This window comes from Aethina tumida, chromosome 5 (assembly GCF_024364675.1).
Source record: "Aethina tumida isolate Nest 87 chromosome 5, icAetTumi1.1, whole genome shotgun sequence".
NCBI lineage: Eukaryota > Metazoa > Arthropoda > Insecta > Coleoptera > Nitidulidae > Aethina > Aethina tumida.
In genome coordinates, this window is record NC_065439.1 from 13,584,043 (window position 1) to 13,601,713 (window position 17,671).

Consider the following 17,671-nt stretch of genomic DNA (forward strand, 5'->3'; position numbering starts at 1 on the left):
TGGAAATAATGCGGATGATCCATCATTTGATGATATGCCAATAGATAGATTTTCTTGTTACCGTACTGAAATAAAATTTAAAAGAATGCATTTCTAGTTAACACTTTTAAAATTTTATTGGGCTGTTAAAGCTAATGGTATGCAAATTGAATGGCCGAGGTGTGTGACAGTGCTAAAATTGCCACACTTAAAATCCCGTCAGTTATTTCAAACATATTTATTATGAAATCGGAGTTTTATTATAAATACAAACAATTTTTACATGTAATAAAATGTTGACAAATGTAAAAATTTATTGAAAGTTAAAAATATCCGTGATCAGCCTTGTATTTAATAATAACAGGAGTGTGCATTACTGATACACGTTTTGATTTAAAAATATGTAAATACCAATAACAATCTGTCGTATCTTTAAGATCAAGGTCGAAATAAAATGCTTGTGAACCAACCCATCGTTTATTTCATCTCGTGCATTTTCAACCATTCGATCAATTCAAATATCTATTAACAATTAGCGTTTATTTCATAATTAAAAGGAGGAATCAAGACTTTTTATTTTGTTGTGGTGTAGTGGTTTATTGATTCATAAAAATAAAAAGACAAAGGACACATCAATTAAAGGATCTCCTAATTTGGAAACAAAATAAAAAATTAAAATATATAAACTTAAGTAATTAAAAATTTAAAAATCTTTTAAATTTTTAACACATCTGCGGATTTTATATTTTATTTTATTATTCAAATAAAATAAAATGCAAAATTAAAAAAATATTTCTCGTTTGAAGTGTTTTTTACCTCTATACATATCTAAAAAATTAACATAATTTTCTTTATTTCTGGAATTTTCAATGAAACTTATGAAAATAATTGTTTACTTGATAATTACTAAAAACCCTAAGTTGAATGAGAGAAAAGAGGTCATAAGGTTTAAATATTTTGTTTTTATCATTAAACATTAAACATTAACATTTTTTGAATGAGCAATTCAAAATTTACATGAGCGTAGAAAAAATTTTTAAATTTTTTATCATATTTACTACTTTTTTACATAAAAAACTAAAACAGAAATGTAAATTTTCAAAATTTGTTTTTAAACACAGAATAAATATTTTAGAAAAAACATTTTTTGGAATGATCAATTCAAAATATATAAATTTTATGAGCCTAGAAAAGAATTTTTAAATTTTTTTAACACACCTACTTTTTTACATAAAAAAGTAATGTAAAATGTAAAATTAAAAAAATATTTTTCTTTTGACATATTTTTTACTTATAATTATAACTAAAATAATAAAACAGCTTCTTTTATTCCTGAAATTTTCGACAAAACTTATAAGAATAATTTTTACTTGATAATTATCAAAAACCTTAAGTTGAATGAGACAATAAAGGTTACAAGGATAAAAATATTTTAAAAATTTGTTTTTAAACTCTGAATAAATATCTTAAAATAAAAAACCACTGAAATGAAGCTTTTTTGAAATGAGCAATTCAAAATTTATAAATTTTATAAGCCTACAAAGAATTTTTAAATTTTTTATCACATTTACTACTTTTTTACATAAAAAACTAAAACAGAAATCTAAATTTTCAAAATTTGTTTTTATCTTAGAAAAAACATTTTTTTGAATGAGCAATTCAACTTATGAGAATAATTTTTACTTGATAATTATCAAAAACCTTAAATTGAATGAGGGAATAAAGGTCATAACGGTAAAGATATTTAAAAAAATTGTTTTTAAACACTCAATAAATATTTATAAAAAACATTTTTTGGAATGAGCAATTCAAAATATATAAATTTTATGAGCCTAGAAATAGAGTTTTTAAATTTTTTAATATACCTACTTTTTTACATAAAAAAGAAAAGTAGAAATATAAAATTAAAAAAATATTCCTCGTTTGAAATTTATTCTAATTATAACTAAAATGTTAACAAAGCTTTCTTTATACCTGAAATTTTCGACGAAACTTGTGAGAACAATTTTTACTTGATAATTATCAAAAACCTCTAGTTGAATGAGAGAAGGAAGATCATAAAAATATTGTTAAACTCTGTATAAATCATTTAGAAGAAACATTAAAATCAATCTCACTTTTTAATTTTTAACATGCTTACTACATTTTTACGTGAAGTAGTAAAGCAAAAATGTAAAATTAATAAATGATTTCTCGTTTGAAAGGTTTTTTACATTTAAATATGGGTTTCCTAACTTATTCTTGGAATTGTTCACTTATGAGAATATATTTTTACTTAAAAATATTTCCAAAATTGCTTTCGTACACTTAGAAGAAACACAAACAGAACAGAGATAAGTTTTCAGAATGAGCATCTGTAAATCTATAAATTTTATGACCCTTTTCTAGCTGACCTGTGTTATAAATTGCTTAATTTCAGAAATATTTTAATAATACACGTAATATTAAGCCAAAATTTTGGCTGGTCTTATAACAGTTGTGACAACCAAGTTGGTCTTGTGTACGTAGGTGTGACAGTCGAACAGTGGGCAGCAGTATATCGAAATGTCTCCTGCGATTTCAATGGACTAGCTGACCTCGAAATTATTGCGAAATCTGACTCACCCGGAGTCTTCGGTTTATTTTTGTCTGTATCGGAAAACAGTCGCCGATCGGATCCCGAGAAAATTTAATTAAGCGACGCTCCACAAAGTAGTTGACGGTGACTCGGGGGTTTTTATCTATTAAATTAGATTATAAAGGCGTCTTTAAGACTTCCAAGTAACAGTCAACACACACGTGAGCCCTCAAAACGTTTAAAACCCTTATCTCGCAGCAGGTAGAACGCACTTACCGACAATTTTTTATGCCCCCCAGACTATAATAAAGCACTAAAGAATGTTCACATGTATAATTTTTCTTGGATCATTAACCTCCACGTTGGGGCATTCAAAATAGTATTGCTCAATTATGATTGATGATTTTCGTCGATCGAAAATTAATAATATGGATCTGGATTAGCCAGAACATCGGATAATTGCGCTTTATGATTTATATCACGGGAGTCGGTTATTAAGGTCATTAAATTGAAAAAATATCGGTGTCGATTCACGCGTTTGTGTTTGTGTAAAGGCGGTCGCTAATGACTTAATTGTTGCCCACGTGAATGGGATAGGTTAAAGCACTTTGGCGACAAAATTGACAATTGTTTTTTCTGTGATTAATTAATACACGGTTTTCAAGGTAACTTGTCCGACATAACCGGATCTTTAAGCTTCTTAAAAAACAATAGGGTAAAGTAAATTTATACAGTACTTGTGTCACAACGCACAAGGACCATCTCATGTAAATTTCAGGTCAAACGAGTTAAAACAGATGAAGTTATGGACGTTCAAATTGGACATCATATGTTCGAAGCACTTCTGCAAAACGTTTTATAGACCCTAAACTTTGTCAGACACATAAAACACGTATATACAACAGTTTTAGCAAGAAATTACCTCCCTTAATTAGGAAATTTCGGGTCGTAAAGACACGCGGACAGTTTTATCACAGCTAAAAAACGAATGGCTACATCTCTTTTATCGTTGCACCCGTCGAAACGATTCGAAACAGTGGTAAACGACCGGTCTTCATCCGACCTTATAAAGAGACGTCGCGAAACGATTCATAAACGTATCGGGCGGCGGCGACGAATAAAGGAGACTCGAATAGTGGGTCAGACACGAAACCTGCTCGTCCGCTTTTATATATATATTTGCTTTCGTCGCGGCCTTTTCGGACCCGCTGTGGGTATTTCGGCCACTAAACTCGAACAGGTGACCGCAATTACCTTTCGGACCTCCCCCCCACGGGGTGGCATTTAATTTCGGGGTGTCAGCATCCGATGCACGGCACACTCGGCGATCGTTTCTAAATTTTATTCAAATGCGACTTCCTAATGAAGATGTGTTTTATGCAAATGTGCGGTGCTAATGCGATTTTCTAAATTGCGTTATTTATTGATTGACCCCCTGCATCATTAACGAGCTTTCTTTCTGACATCTTCCTCGTCTAAAGTCACACAAACCGAAAAATTATTCAGTTCATTCGGCTTGTTTTTTCGCATTAAATCGAATTCGACCTTAATGTGTCTGATTAACATTTAATTTAATGTAAAAATGAAAGTTGCCTCTGACATTTCGAAGTCCCGTTCACATCGCTCAAAAAACTGCAGATCCAAACTCAGGCGAATGCAGAACGTGTAATTTCGACATTGTTTTTTAAGATTAATGAGAATTTTTATGTGTAACGCAAATATCTTTTTTGTGAACTGAATCTTTCATGGTTAATTTTTTAATTATACGTTCATTGTTGGGTTATGCAATGATTTGGATATTATAATTTGTTGAAGAAGTAATTAAGTGTTAATTTAAATTATTACAGATAAATTCTTCATAAAATTGAATGAAACACGCTCTGTTGAAATTGTTGAAAATAAGAATGGAAAAATAGAATCATCTGTTTATTATGCCTTACGTTCCATTTAAAGCAAATCCGATAGTAAACCTCTCATAAAAGGATTTACATTTAGAATAATAAAAATAAATAAAATTCCATTATATTTGTCTTTCTCAAGGGGTTCCTCTTCTTTCTTGGTCTGACAATGAAGAGAGAGATAAATTTTACGAAAAGTATTTGATGTTGTCCAAAGTTTTAATATTTATCTATATATTTTAGTTTAATTTTAATTGGCAATTTTATTTACTAATTACTTATTTTTTTAATTTAAATGTTAATTTAATTTTATAAATTAAGATTTTTATTTAAATCACCAAAAATGTTTCCCGAGATTCCATTTTTGTTTTTTGATTTTAAAATTTTATTTTATACTAATTATTTAATATTTTAATAATTTTAATTTTAGTAGAAAATTGTATGTATTTATCAATGTTTGAATTTTACTATTATTTTTTTTATTTAATATATTAATTTTATTATTATTTATTTTACATTTTTTTAATTTTAACTTATATTAATTTTATAAATTTAGATTTTTATTTATTTTTTTTTAATAGATGCATTTAGTTTTTCAATAATGGAACGCTCACAAAGAAGAAAAAAAATGTTTCCAAAATTTTTTGTCTTTTTAAAATTAATTTATTTTTTAATTTATTTTTTTTATATTAATTTAGTAATTCTATTTTTTTAATTGGTGAATTATTTAAAGAAAGAAATGGATAATCAAACAGTAACATTAACATTGTTTTTATGAAAGTATAATTATATGGAAAGTTCCCAATGAAAACAGATGTTTGCGATCAATTTTCTTCAGTATTGTTGCAAAGTAGCGAAAACATTAAAAATTAACAAATTCTAAAACAGCCTATTAAACACACAAACTCATACATAATAAATGAGCAGCAGCATTGTTTTAAAGAAAGTGTCACTATCTCGAAACTCTTCATCCGGACAACGTGTCCATTGATTGATCGGTCCGATATGAATATTTACAATAAACAATGTAAGTTACTCCGAGATCGATATCTGGTTAAAAGAAAAAAAGTTGCCCAACACAAGCTAATCCTTAATTAGTACAGGCGGTACACAACCGACTGTGAAATTTATCAGATAAAAATGTAAAATCAATTAAAAGGTAACGTCCCGAACATCGAAAAGGTGTAAAATTACCTGGTTTATCTGCCCGGCACCGGTGGTGTAAAAGGTGTCTTTATGTCAAAGTAAATGCTTATCAAAACAAAAATAGGAAATTTGATCCACGTCACTTGTTCGCTACCATAAAGATTATGGAAATTGTCGAGCAGGAAGATTATTAATTAGGTTACACAATTTGAAAATCTGTTGCACAATATGCAGATTTTACCGGCCACATGTTTAGTTTGTGTCAAATATGGAGGCGTCTAATTGTTAATTGTTGCTCTCAAGCATTTTCTAAAAGTATAATTAGGTACTGGAAAAAGTAATTTACGTTTTTGGTTCACGATTTATTTGAATAAATTTTTGTAGCATATTTTAAAGGTATTTAAAAAGTCTTTATGCAACTCATAATTATCAATTTTCTCCTTGCACACAAAGCTAATGAGCCTTTTATTAATCGTATTGTTACATACGAAGAAAAATGAGTTTGTTACTACATACAATTCTCACTGGTCTATTTAATTGATTGAAGCTGGTAAGTCTGGTGGAACAGTAAAGTAATAAAGTCTTTACCCATGTGGAATATTACATATTGACCACACACCAATCTGCCATATAAACAGTACAACTATGTACTGGTTACAGATTAAGCAAAGTCATGAAGAACTTAACTTAAAGTCTATAAGACCATAGAAAAGGTTCAAAATGTCAAAGTTCTACGTCATCAAGATCTTCCTCCACGTGACTATTACTTATTTTTGTATTTATAAATTTAAAGTAATAAACGATATAATTCTGAAAAGGTTGATGTTTTCTTCAGTGGCGATTATAAGTCATGTTGTTTTTAAATTAATTTATATTTTAAAAATGTAAATTATATTTTCTGATACTTCTGGAATTTTTATAGTTCTTAATTTTCCTTTTTTTTAAAGTAGGTTTTCAGATTTTATAGATTTTTTTGTATATATTTATTCTAAATGATTTTATGATTAGATTTAATTTATTTTAATTTGATTTACCCAAATAAATAAATTAGTTTCACAACCTTGGTGACATATTTGAATAAAGAAAGTCATGCAGAGGTGATTTTAAAAGTAATGAAAAGAAATATAACTCAATTTTGGAAAGATGACACAAGTAGGAAGCAAAAAGTAATCGACAATCTAAAATCAAAACATTTGTCGTAGTTTAAAAACAATATCAAAGCTACAGTGAATTAGCATAACTTTTGATTAAACCAGCGAAACGTACAATTAACTCGTACTATAAATTATTATGATTGAAGCTTATAAATTAAATTTGCAAATTAGAATTAATCTTGACATAAAATGATAAAACTCCCACATTCTGAGTCAAACGAAACACGTCTATGACTAAAAATCTTATATTTGGTGCTTGTGAAGATAACATCCTACATTTTAACACAAAAGAAAACCTGGGAGCAACAATTAACATTATTAATTACACAGTCACAAATAAAAATCGATTTAAATCCATCATGTTTTATTTAAGACCCAGACAGAAGATAAAAGAAGGAAGATTTTGATGAGCAAATACTTGAAAAAACTTACTCAATGACAAGGTCAAAACTGAGGTTGATTTTTCTCCAGTTCCAAAAGCTCTGAGTTTTTTAAAGAAATTTATGTTACTTTTCCAGCCTTGTGAAAATATCAAACAGGACGAATTATTTGCAGCCATTACATCAAATTATAGAAGCGGAACCGCACATAATACCGAGTTTTATACATATGGTTACATGGTTTATCGCCCATTATATCTAATGGCAAGTAAAAATGTGTAATTGAATAAATTGCATGTTGGATTTTCGATTTTAATCTTCGCGAATTTACGGAATCACGAAATATTGGCTGGGAACAACGGTTAACGACTGCAGCATCCATCAAAAATCTTATTTCAATTCCATCAAACTATAGGTAAACGGACGAAATGTAAAAAACATAATTTCATATATTATCCGAGAGGAGAAATAACATCCTGTATATCCCGAGAAACAATTAAACTTTTTCCCAAGATAAAATCTCCCACGCCATTGTTTGCCAAAGTCTACCATTATTCGTGCCATATTTGCTCTTCACCGTGCCCCAAACACGCCGTCGATATTCGTTGTTGGTTTTGTGGCGAATATCGAACTTGTGCGTGTAAAAACCCATATAATTATCTAACCGACTTAGTTTTGCTTTTAGCAACAAGGATTCGGAACATATTTCTAATGCATATCGCAGTGAAAGCTGTTTTGTTGATTCCTTTATACGAACAGAGTGTCCGAGACAAACACCAGATTTCTCTTCTCGTGTTCAACTAGCACTGTCCATCCGTTCCGATTTAAGGCACGGGTTTTTTCTATTATATTTTAAGGCCCAACTATTGAAATTTTAGTCCGGCCGTTTCCAGTTTTTGTTCGAAGAGGAGAACATAAAATATTCCGCATTGTCAGTGACGCATACCCGTTACCAATGTGGCTAACATTTAAAATCGGCCTTGTTTTTTTAATGTTAGCAGACCCACGTTTCATCTAATGAAAATACATGAGAATTCCTATGCAATTAGGATCTTGGGTCTGTGTGTGAGAAAAAATCTTATAACAACGGGAAAGAATTCGTTTTAGCTGACCGAATAACGACTCTTATTGAACACGACTCGTACTGAAAAAGGTCAGCCTTTGATTTATGCACATCCTAGTTTTATTAATATTTTTCGCCGGCTGTATAATTGACATTTTAATATCTCAATGTTGGATGTAAACGTAAATTGATTTAGAAAGTAGCAGTTGGTTGTTTTAACTTAAACTTTAATATTTTACGATTACAACTAAGCTAAGAATATTAATAAAATTAAGAAACATACATTCTCATTGCACTACAACTTATTTCTTTAAGGTTAATTGATAAACTAAAAATGTCATCAATAGACAAGTCATAAATTTAATCAGTTACATGGACATTTTATCCGCAATTCTCAACTTCTTGGTGTTGCATGTAATTGTAGATTGTATTAGAAAGTATCCGTCGACGATTTGACTTAAATATGTCGACCGAATTGAATTATATCAATTGCCTACAAATGCACATAATATTTTCACCTGGAAACAATTTCCGGACGTTAATTTACCATTTAGGGTAATCGAACAGGCCTCGCCTCAACGAAATTCTGGCAGGCAATTAAAATTTTATATAATGTGTTACATCAGATAGAGAAAAATTTATTACACTAACCGAACAATGCTAAAAGTGTAGTTTTTCATGTTAACAATAGAGATTTCAAGATATTTATCACACCGACTAACCGTTATAACCATTTTTGCAGTTCATACTCGCATTTAAATCTTAAACTCTTCGCATTGTTACAATTTCATGGTGTACAGATTTACTGTTACCTAAAAGCCTAAACTCCGCATGGTGTAAAATGTTATAATCGAATTGACGGACACACAAAAAAGCTTTCAATTTAAATGAATAATCGAACACTTCTTTCCTCGGTGATTTTGCAACGTGGAAAGCACGCGAACAAACAAGACGACAGAAAAAAAAAACCCGGTTGCATGACTTAAAACTCACCCACAAATTAGAAACCACACTCATCATATTTGGAAAGAGCCGCTAATTGCACAAAAACGTGCCGGTAGAAATCAACGAGACGTTTAAAACGAGGAACGAGATCGCAAACCGACTCGCAGTTTGGGCAATTCTGAAGTTTCGCTTGGCAAATTCAATCGGACGATTGTTACAGTTGTCTAAGTGGTCCGGATCCTGCAATTGTAACGAATCTGGCACCATATGTTTTGGTCGCCCCCTCAAGTGAAAGTTTTTACGTCACCGTTGCGTCGAGAACTTTAGCTTGTCCATGAAACGATTTTATTTATTTAAATGAATTGTTTGCCGCAAAATTGTCTATAAATAAACGGTTATAACGTGTGACTGCGGTGTGGTCTTACGAAGAAAAAATGTGCCATCGTCTGTAAACTATTTTAATTTAGAAGAATGCGGTGGAAAAAAAGAAAATTTATTCATAATATGATCCATTATTAGGTTGAATATTTATAGTTTAACATTTTGATTGTTTTAACATAAATTCTTGTTTAGTTTTTATCTTTATTTATAATTTAAACAACAACATTAATCTAGATTGACATTAATTTAAATTTTATCATTTCTAGTTCGAAGTATGTACCAATTTTTACTTCTCTGGTCGTGTAGAATGAATTAAAAACTATAAATATTATTCATAAATTGAAATCGTCATTGTTATTTATCACATAAATTTGTCATATAATATAAAATCTAGAAATAAATATAGATAAATAAACGAAACTCATTCAAATCTAAATTCTATTGTCAAATCAATTTTCATTCATCTAATCAGGCAAAAGATATTTAAAATTAAGAAATATTCGTAGTTCGAATATTTTATAATTTAAGGGATAAAAAATAATTAAACTGTAACATTTATAGTTTAACGATTTAATAATTTGAACGTAATTACTTATTTAGTAGCTTGATTCATAGTTTAAATATCATTAATTTAGTTTGAAATCGGAAATAGTTTAAATTTTATTATTTGTACATTGAATTCTGAATCATTTTTATACATTTAATTATGAAAAGTGTATTAAAAATAAGCAAATATTATTCGTAGTTTGATAATTTTATAGTTTGATCAATAAAATTAATAACTTGAATATTTATAGTTTAACTATTTCATCATTTAACCATGATTGGTTGTTTAGTTTATGGTCTCCATTCTTAGTTTAAGGAAGATTAATTTAAAAAGTGTATTAAAAATAAGCGAATATTATTCGTAGTTTGAATATTTTATAGTTTGATAGATATAATTAATAACTTGAATATTTATATTTTAATTATTTGATACCTTAAATTGCTTGTTTAGTTTATAATCTACATTCATAGTTTAAGCAAAATCATTAATTTAAAGAGTGTATTAAAAATAAGCAAATATTATTCGTAGATTGAATATTTTATAGCTTGATGGATAAAAATTAATTACTTTAATATTTATAGTTTAACTTTTTGATACTTAAAAATAATTGCTTTTTTTGTTTATAGTCTACATTCATAGTTTAAGCAACACCATTAATTTAAAGAGTTTATTAAAAATAAGCAAATATTATTCATAGTTTGAATATATTTTAGTTTGATGGATAAAATTAATAACTTGAATATTTATAGTTTAACCATTTGATACTTTAAACATAATTGCATGTTTAGTTTACAATCTACATTCATAGTTTAAGCAACATCATTAATTTCAAGAGTGTTTTAAAAATAAGCAAATATTATTCATTGTTTGAATATTTTATAGTTTGATTGATAAAATTAATAACTTTAACATTTATAGTTTAACTATTTGATTTTATAAATATAATTGCTCGTTTAGTTTATAGTATTCATTAATTGCTTAAGTATCGTTAATTTAGTTTGAAATCAAAATTTAATTATTTCTCTCATTATTTATTGTCTAACCATTTAACCGTGAAAAGTGTATTAAACATTATTAAATATTATGGGCAGTTACATATTATAAATAACAATATTTTATAGTTTGATGGATTAAAATTAAAAGAGCTTGTTTATATACTTCAGTTTATAGTTCAACGATTTGAACAAAATTTACAATTTTCATTCTTAATTTAACCATAATTAATTTAATTTGAAATCGAAAATAACTTAAATTTTATTATTTATAATTAATTCTTAATTAATTTAATTTTAAAGAGTGTATTAAAAATTAGTAAATATTTGTCGACATTGTATAGTTTTAACGTTATCAACAATGTAGTTTGAATTTGTCATTGATTGTTTAATCTGTAATTTATTCTTTGAACACAATTTGTCAAAGATGTAATATCTAAAAATAAATTAAAAAAAATAACTAAGAACTCGTTCATAGTCGAATACATCACAATTTGTACATTACCATTTTTTATAGTTCATTTAATTTGACATTTAGCATTTTTTATCAATCAAATAAAATAAAAATTTCATAGTTTCATCATTTTTATTTATAGTTTGAACATCATTAGTTTATAATTTGCTCATTTCCTGTGAAACTATCATTGATAATTTAACTTTTGTATCTGTAACTTGAGCATCTGTCTTAGATATTATTTATGCTACCATAATTGAATTAACAATTTCATTCGTAGTTTGAACGTTTTCATTTATAGTTTGAACATGTCACAGATTGAAATCCAATCCACATATCAATATTATTTAATTGTAACACGTTCAATTATAATTTCAACACATCAACACAAATAACTGAAGGCTGAATGCTAATTATTTAAAAGTGTTTGAATTCTCGAACACCGGTAAAACAAGGGAAAAAAAAAGCGAAACCGAGTGTTAAGTGGTCCCCAAATGGACTTTCCGTGCCTTCGAAAACACCGCAACCCAATGCTCTTAATACCATTTTAATTACGAGAACATCCTCCTCTCGGATATTTTCAGCTGAAACTTTTCGACCGTCAATTAACGTCGCGTAAAAATTCGCCCCGCCATTAACTAATTAACCGAGACAACCTCGGCTTCGTGTTCTTGTTGTACCACCAAATACAAAAAATAAAACAAAGAATTAATATTGTACCACACACACATATATTTTCATGTGAAACGAGTAATTCGAGTTTACAACCAGTTTTCAGTACTTAACGAAATTTAGCCAAATTACAATCATATGTGCAGCAATTGCATCCGGAGCACTGAAATTAAATACGCTCAGACACATACAATTGTTGTTCGATGTAATTGTTTTGTGTAATTGCCGCCGTTTTATAATAGACCTTGCATAAAATGTGTTATTAGAGTCCAGTTTAAAATGCACTTTCGTTTTTTATTTTATTATTTTGCCGTTGAATCGTTGAAAGGCGGAGATGATTTTTTATTTTATTAATTGAACGGGATGAGCCACTTTTATGTTAACTTATGATTTCTCCAGATGCCATCTTAATTATCATATTTTCGGATATGCTAATAGTACCAAAATTCCGTTACCGACATCCATTATCTCGGTTTCACGAAATTCCCATACATCAGGTCGGATTAATATTCACATAAAACCGTCACAGGAACGAAATTAATATCGAAAACGAGTTTGGATAGATTTTCGGTGATGTACTGTTATATTTATAATTATGATTTACGTATCAATTAACGACATATGTGCTTTCAGAATTTTTAACGTTATTTTTAGTCATAATTTAAGAAAAAAAATGGCCCGTTATTTCCTAGTAACATTTTTGACGTGCAATCAAGACGTTTATTAACAATTGTTCATTGTGCCTTATACGAAAGATGTTGCTGTTAAATGTTAGACAGGCAAAGACTTAAAAAGTGAATCTTTTTGTATCGCAACAATTCGATTAATGAAAAGGAAACTTGTGACGTAAAGCTTTTTCAACAGATATAAAATTTTACTTTTTTATTCTTACTGAAATTGATATTTTATCAAATTAATAAATTTTAATTACATAAATTTAATATTAAACTAAAAATAAATGATCACAAAGTCATTTGAGAATAGTAAAAACTTCAAAAATGACATTTAGTGCTTTAAAAATTATGAACTTCTAAAATCAATTAAAAAATATCAGTCAGTCAAATACATATTCTCAAAATTTGGTATTAAATAATTCAAAAAACGCATTAAAATGGCATAACCGTTATTTCCTTGTAACATTTTTGATTTGCAATTAAGACATATATTAACAATTGCTCATTATGCCTTATACGAAAGATGTTGCTGTTAAATGTTAGACACGCAAAGACTTAAAAAGTGAATCTTTTTATATCGCAAAAATTCGATTAATGGAAAGGAAAATTTCGTGTCGTAAAGATATAAAATTTTACTTTTTTCTTCTTACTGAAATTGATTTTTTGTCAAATTAACAGGTCTTAAATATATCAATTTAATTTTAAACTACAAATAAATGTTTAAAAAGTCATTTGAGAATAATAAAGGCTTCAAGAATGACATTTAGTACTTTAAAAATTATGAGTTTCCAAATCAATTAAGTAAAATCAGTCAATAAAATACAGATTTTTAAAATTTGTTGTCAAATAACTCAAAAAATGCGTTGAATAGTTTTTAAGGAAGATTATTGAAAAGCCTTATAATCGCCTTATAGATGGATTAAAGTCCTTGGTAGGAATTTTATTTATTAAATCTAATGCTTTTGTTGATTTTTTCAACTATCCTCATTTTACATCAAATTTACATAATTATCATAAATATTTAGTCTTTAAAAATCATTTTGAAATGCTGATTTATTAATTCCAACAAAAATAATCATGATAAATGCATCCGTCTTGAAATGTTTGCCTATTTTATAGCCCCATATTAAACTGGAATAAATTAATAAAACACAGAAATTTGCATCAGGTAAAAACACGAGCGAGATAAAATCTCATAAAACCGACTATTGTCTAGAATGTGATTTAGAAATCTCTTGAAGGAATGTGAAGTTTGTCTCTCGAAGGTTTCTCGCTTAAGCCCGCATTGAAATCGCCATGTCGAGCCGGACTAGTTTAACAAAACTCCTTAACCTAATCGATTAGTAACGTAATAATTTTGTGAGAGTGAATTACATGTGAAAAAAAAAAGTGTGTGTGTAGGATTAAGTGGTAAAAGGATCAAGGTGGTTTTCGCCTACGGAAAGTCAAATGTCACAACCCGGGTGGACTGCACCAGTCTGAAAGTTACAGAATCCGTGTTCTTGCACACATTTCACTAACCACACACTGCGTCTCCTGCGGATCCTCGTCACTTAAATCCATGTTAGAGTCAAACACTGCACTTTAGTGGGTAAAATTGGGACGGAGATGGGGCGGGTTTTTGTTTTGGATGTCGGTTAGTTGCTTTAATTTGTCGACTTACCGTTCGCCATGGCTTGCTATGCCAGGGCTGTTGTGGGCCCTATACACTCCACTGTAATGTTAGGGCACTGCTACTCACTTTTAAGTCTTAAGTCAGACTGACTCGGCGAAGAGCTCGAACGTCTTGGGTTCTGAGGCGACCATGAGAAGTCGGCTCCTATTGGTTCGCGCCGCGTATGTGAGAACGCCAAGTCAGTCACTTCGGAGTGTAAAGTCAGTGGTACCGGGACGAGTCAATATAGTGCCCACACGGTACCATCTACTCACGCATTTCGTTTCTGTTTCGTGTTTGATTAAATTTTTAAGTCGAGCTTTTAATTTTAATGACTGACCACTTGAAAATACTATATATATTATATTTATATATATATATATATATATATATATATATATATATATATATATATATATATATATATATTATATTTATATATATATTTAATTATGGCGAAAATAACACTTCTTTGAAGACAGAATATTCTATAAATTTATAGAATTTCCAGAAAAAAATTGTCTGTTTCATTTCATTTTTTTATATTACATATATTTTATAGCTATGTATATAGGTGATTTTATAGATGACTTATAGATGATTTTATATATACTATTTTATAAATAATTTTTTAGATTACTTTATAGGTTATATTATAAATAATTTTATAGAAGACTTTATAAATGATAATATAGATGACTTTATAGATGACTGTAAAGGTGATTTTTAAGATGATTTTATAAATAATTTTATAAATGGTTTTATAAATCACTTTATAGATGATTTTACAGATTATTTTATAGATGACTTTATAGATAATTTTATTGATAATTTTATAAATGATTTTATAGATGATTTTATAAATAATTTTGTATATAATTTTATAGATGATTTTATAGATGACTTTATAGATGATTTTGTAGATGATTTTATAGATGATTTTATAAATAATTTTATAGATAATTTTATAAACGATTTTATAATATTATTTTATAAATGATTTCATAAATGATTTTATAGAAGGCTTTATAGGTGATTTCATAAATGATAATATAGATGACTTTAAAGATGATTTTATATATATTATTTTATAAATGATTTTAGAGATAATTTTATAGAAAACTTTTATAGATGTTTTTTTAAAAAACTTTGTAGATGATTTTTTAGATTACTTTATAGATGATTTCATAAATGATAATATAGATAATTTTATAGATGACTTTATATATAATTTTATAGGTGATTTTATAAATAATTTTATAAATGATTATATAGATCACTTTATAGATGATATTATATATTATTTTATAAATGATTTTTTAAGATTACTTTATACATTAATTTATAGATAATTTTATTGATGATTTTACAGATGATTTTATAGGTGATTTTGTAGATAATTTTATAGAATATTTTAAAGATCACTTTGTAGATGATTTTATAGAAGAATTTGCAGATGATTTTATACATGATTTTGTAGATAATTTTATAAATATAGATCACTTAATAGATGATTTTGCAGATTATTTTATAGCTGACTTTATAGATGACTAACTATATAAATGATTTTATAGTTTATTTTATGGATGATTTTATAGATGACTTTATAGATGACTTTATACACTATTTTATAAATGAATTTTTAGATTACTTTATAGATAACTTTATAGATAATTTTATAGATTTATTGATGATTTTATAAATAATTTTATAGATAATTATATAGACGATACAAGATTTTATGGATCATTTTATGAATAATTTTATAGATGACTTTATAGATGATATTATAGATAATTTTATAGACAATTTTATAAATAACTTTATAGATGATTTTATAGATAATTTTATAGATTACTTTGTAGATGATTTATAGATGAACTTACAGATGATTTTATGCATGATTTTGTAGATAATTTTAAAGATGATTTTAAAAATGATTTTATATAAAATTTTATAAATGATTTTATAGATCACTTTATAGATGACTTTATAGATGATTTTACAGATGATTTTATAGCTGACTTTATAGATGATTTTTTAGATGACTATATAAATGATTTTATAGATGATTTTGTAGATGACTTTATAGATGATTTTATAAATTATAATGTAGATGATTTTATAGATAATTTTATAGACAATTTTATAAACAATTTTATAGATAACTTTATAGATCATTTTTTTGATTATTTTATATATAATTTTATAAATGATTCTGTATATGATTTTATAGATGATTTTAAAGATGATTATATAGATGATTTTATAGATAATTTTACAGATAATTTCATAGATTTTATATAATGTGTTGGTAAACTCCATTTTCAGTAGTTCAAAAGTGGAATAATTATAGTAGAACTTCAAAGTAAAGTAGCAAGCATTTAATTTTTTAATTAGCAAGCATTACTTTTAATTTAATAACAGGCTTATCATACAAAATGGAATTAGCTAATGGCAAATTTGTCATACCAAATTCGCGGTATTTACAAAAAATTTATTACTACTTACTTCTGTAAGATTCTCGTGTTAATTACAAAGTATCATATGACATAATATTCCTGAAATCCTGAACAATATACAATTACAAAAAATCCTTTTAGCTGAGCGTAAACAAACCAGTACCAGTTTGCAGGCAATTAGTGTCTAGTTTTATCTAACGTAAAAAATTAATTAACTTCAGCGATGCAACGCGTCAGCATCTCCACCATCCGTACAAAAATCCACATAATGTTGCCTTAAATCATATTAAACGCTCGTTTATTTTCAAAAGAGACAAACTGAAATGCACCAGGCAGAGAAACAGTCACGGTCCGAGAAGAACCGCGGACCATTGCGAAAAAATAGCCAGATGGAATCCTGCAAAAAGTGTCGTTTTTCAATTCGAGAATGTCTCTATCACGACGAACCGAATGACCTCCATTTAATTACCCGTAATAATAAGACGAAGAACAATTACTTCGCGAAGTGTATCATTAGACATTGTCAGGATATGATCTACATATTTAGCGACCGCAGGATGTGAACAGGTTTCGATTGACTGATGTGTGTATCATTTTCCAATATCGGGGCGTTTTTCCTGCTGGAACAACTGACAGCTCGTCAACTCCGGTTCATATCTGCGGTAATTTCTCACGACGTATTAAAATCTTTCGATAATCGAATACAGATGCGA

At 27.8% G+C, this 17,671-nt stretch overlaps 1 protein-coding gene across 1 annotated transcript in view; it reads right to left on the reverse strand.

Moving 5' to 3' along the window:
- Positions 1 to 14,567, reverse strand: part of LOC109602801 (uncharacterized) — a 166,585-nt gene extending 152,018 nt beyond the window's left edge. The window contains exon 1 of the mRNA XM_049967938.1: positions 14,506 to 14,567. Coding sequence (XP_049823895.1) covers positions 14,506 to 14,515 — 10 coding nt within the window. The 5' untranslated portion in view covers positions 14,516 to 14,567. The remainder of the gene's footprint in view (positions 1 to 14,505) is intronic.
- Between the last annotated feature and the right edge of the window lie 3,104 nt (positions 14,568 to 17,671).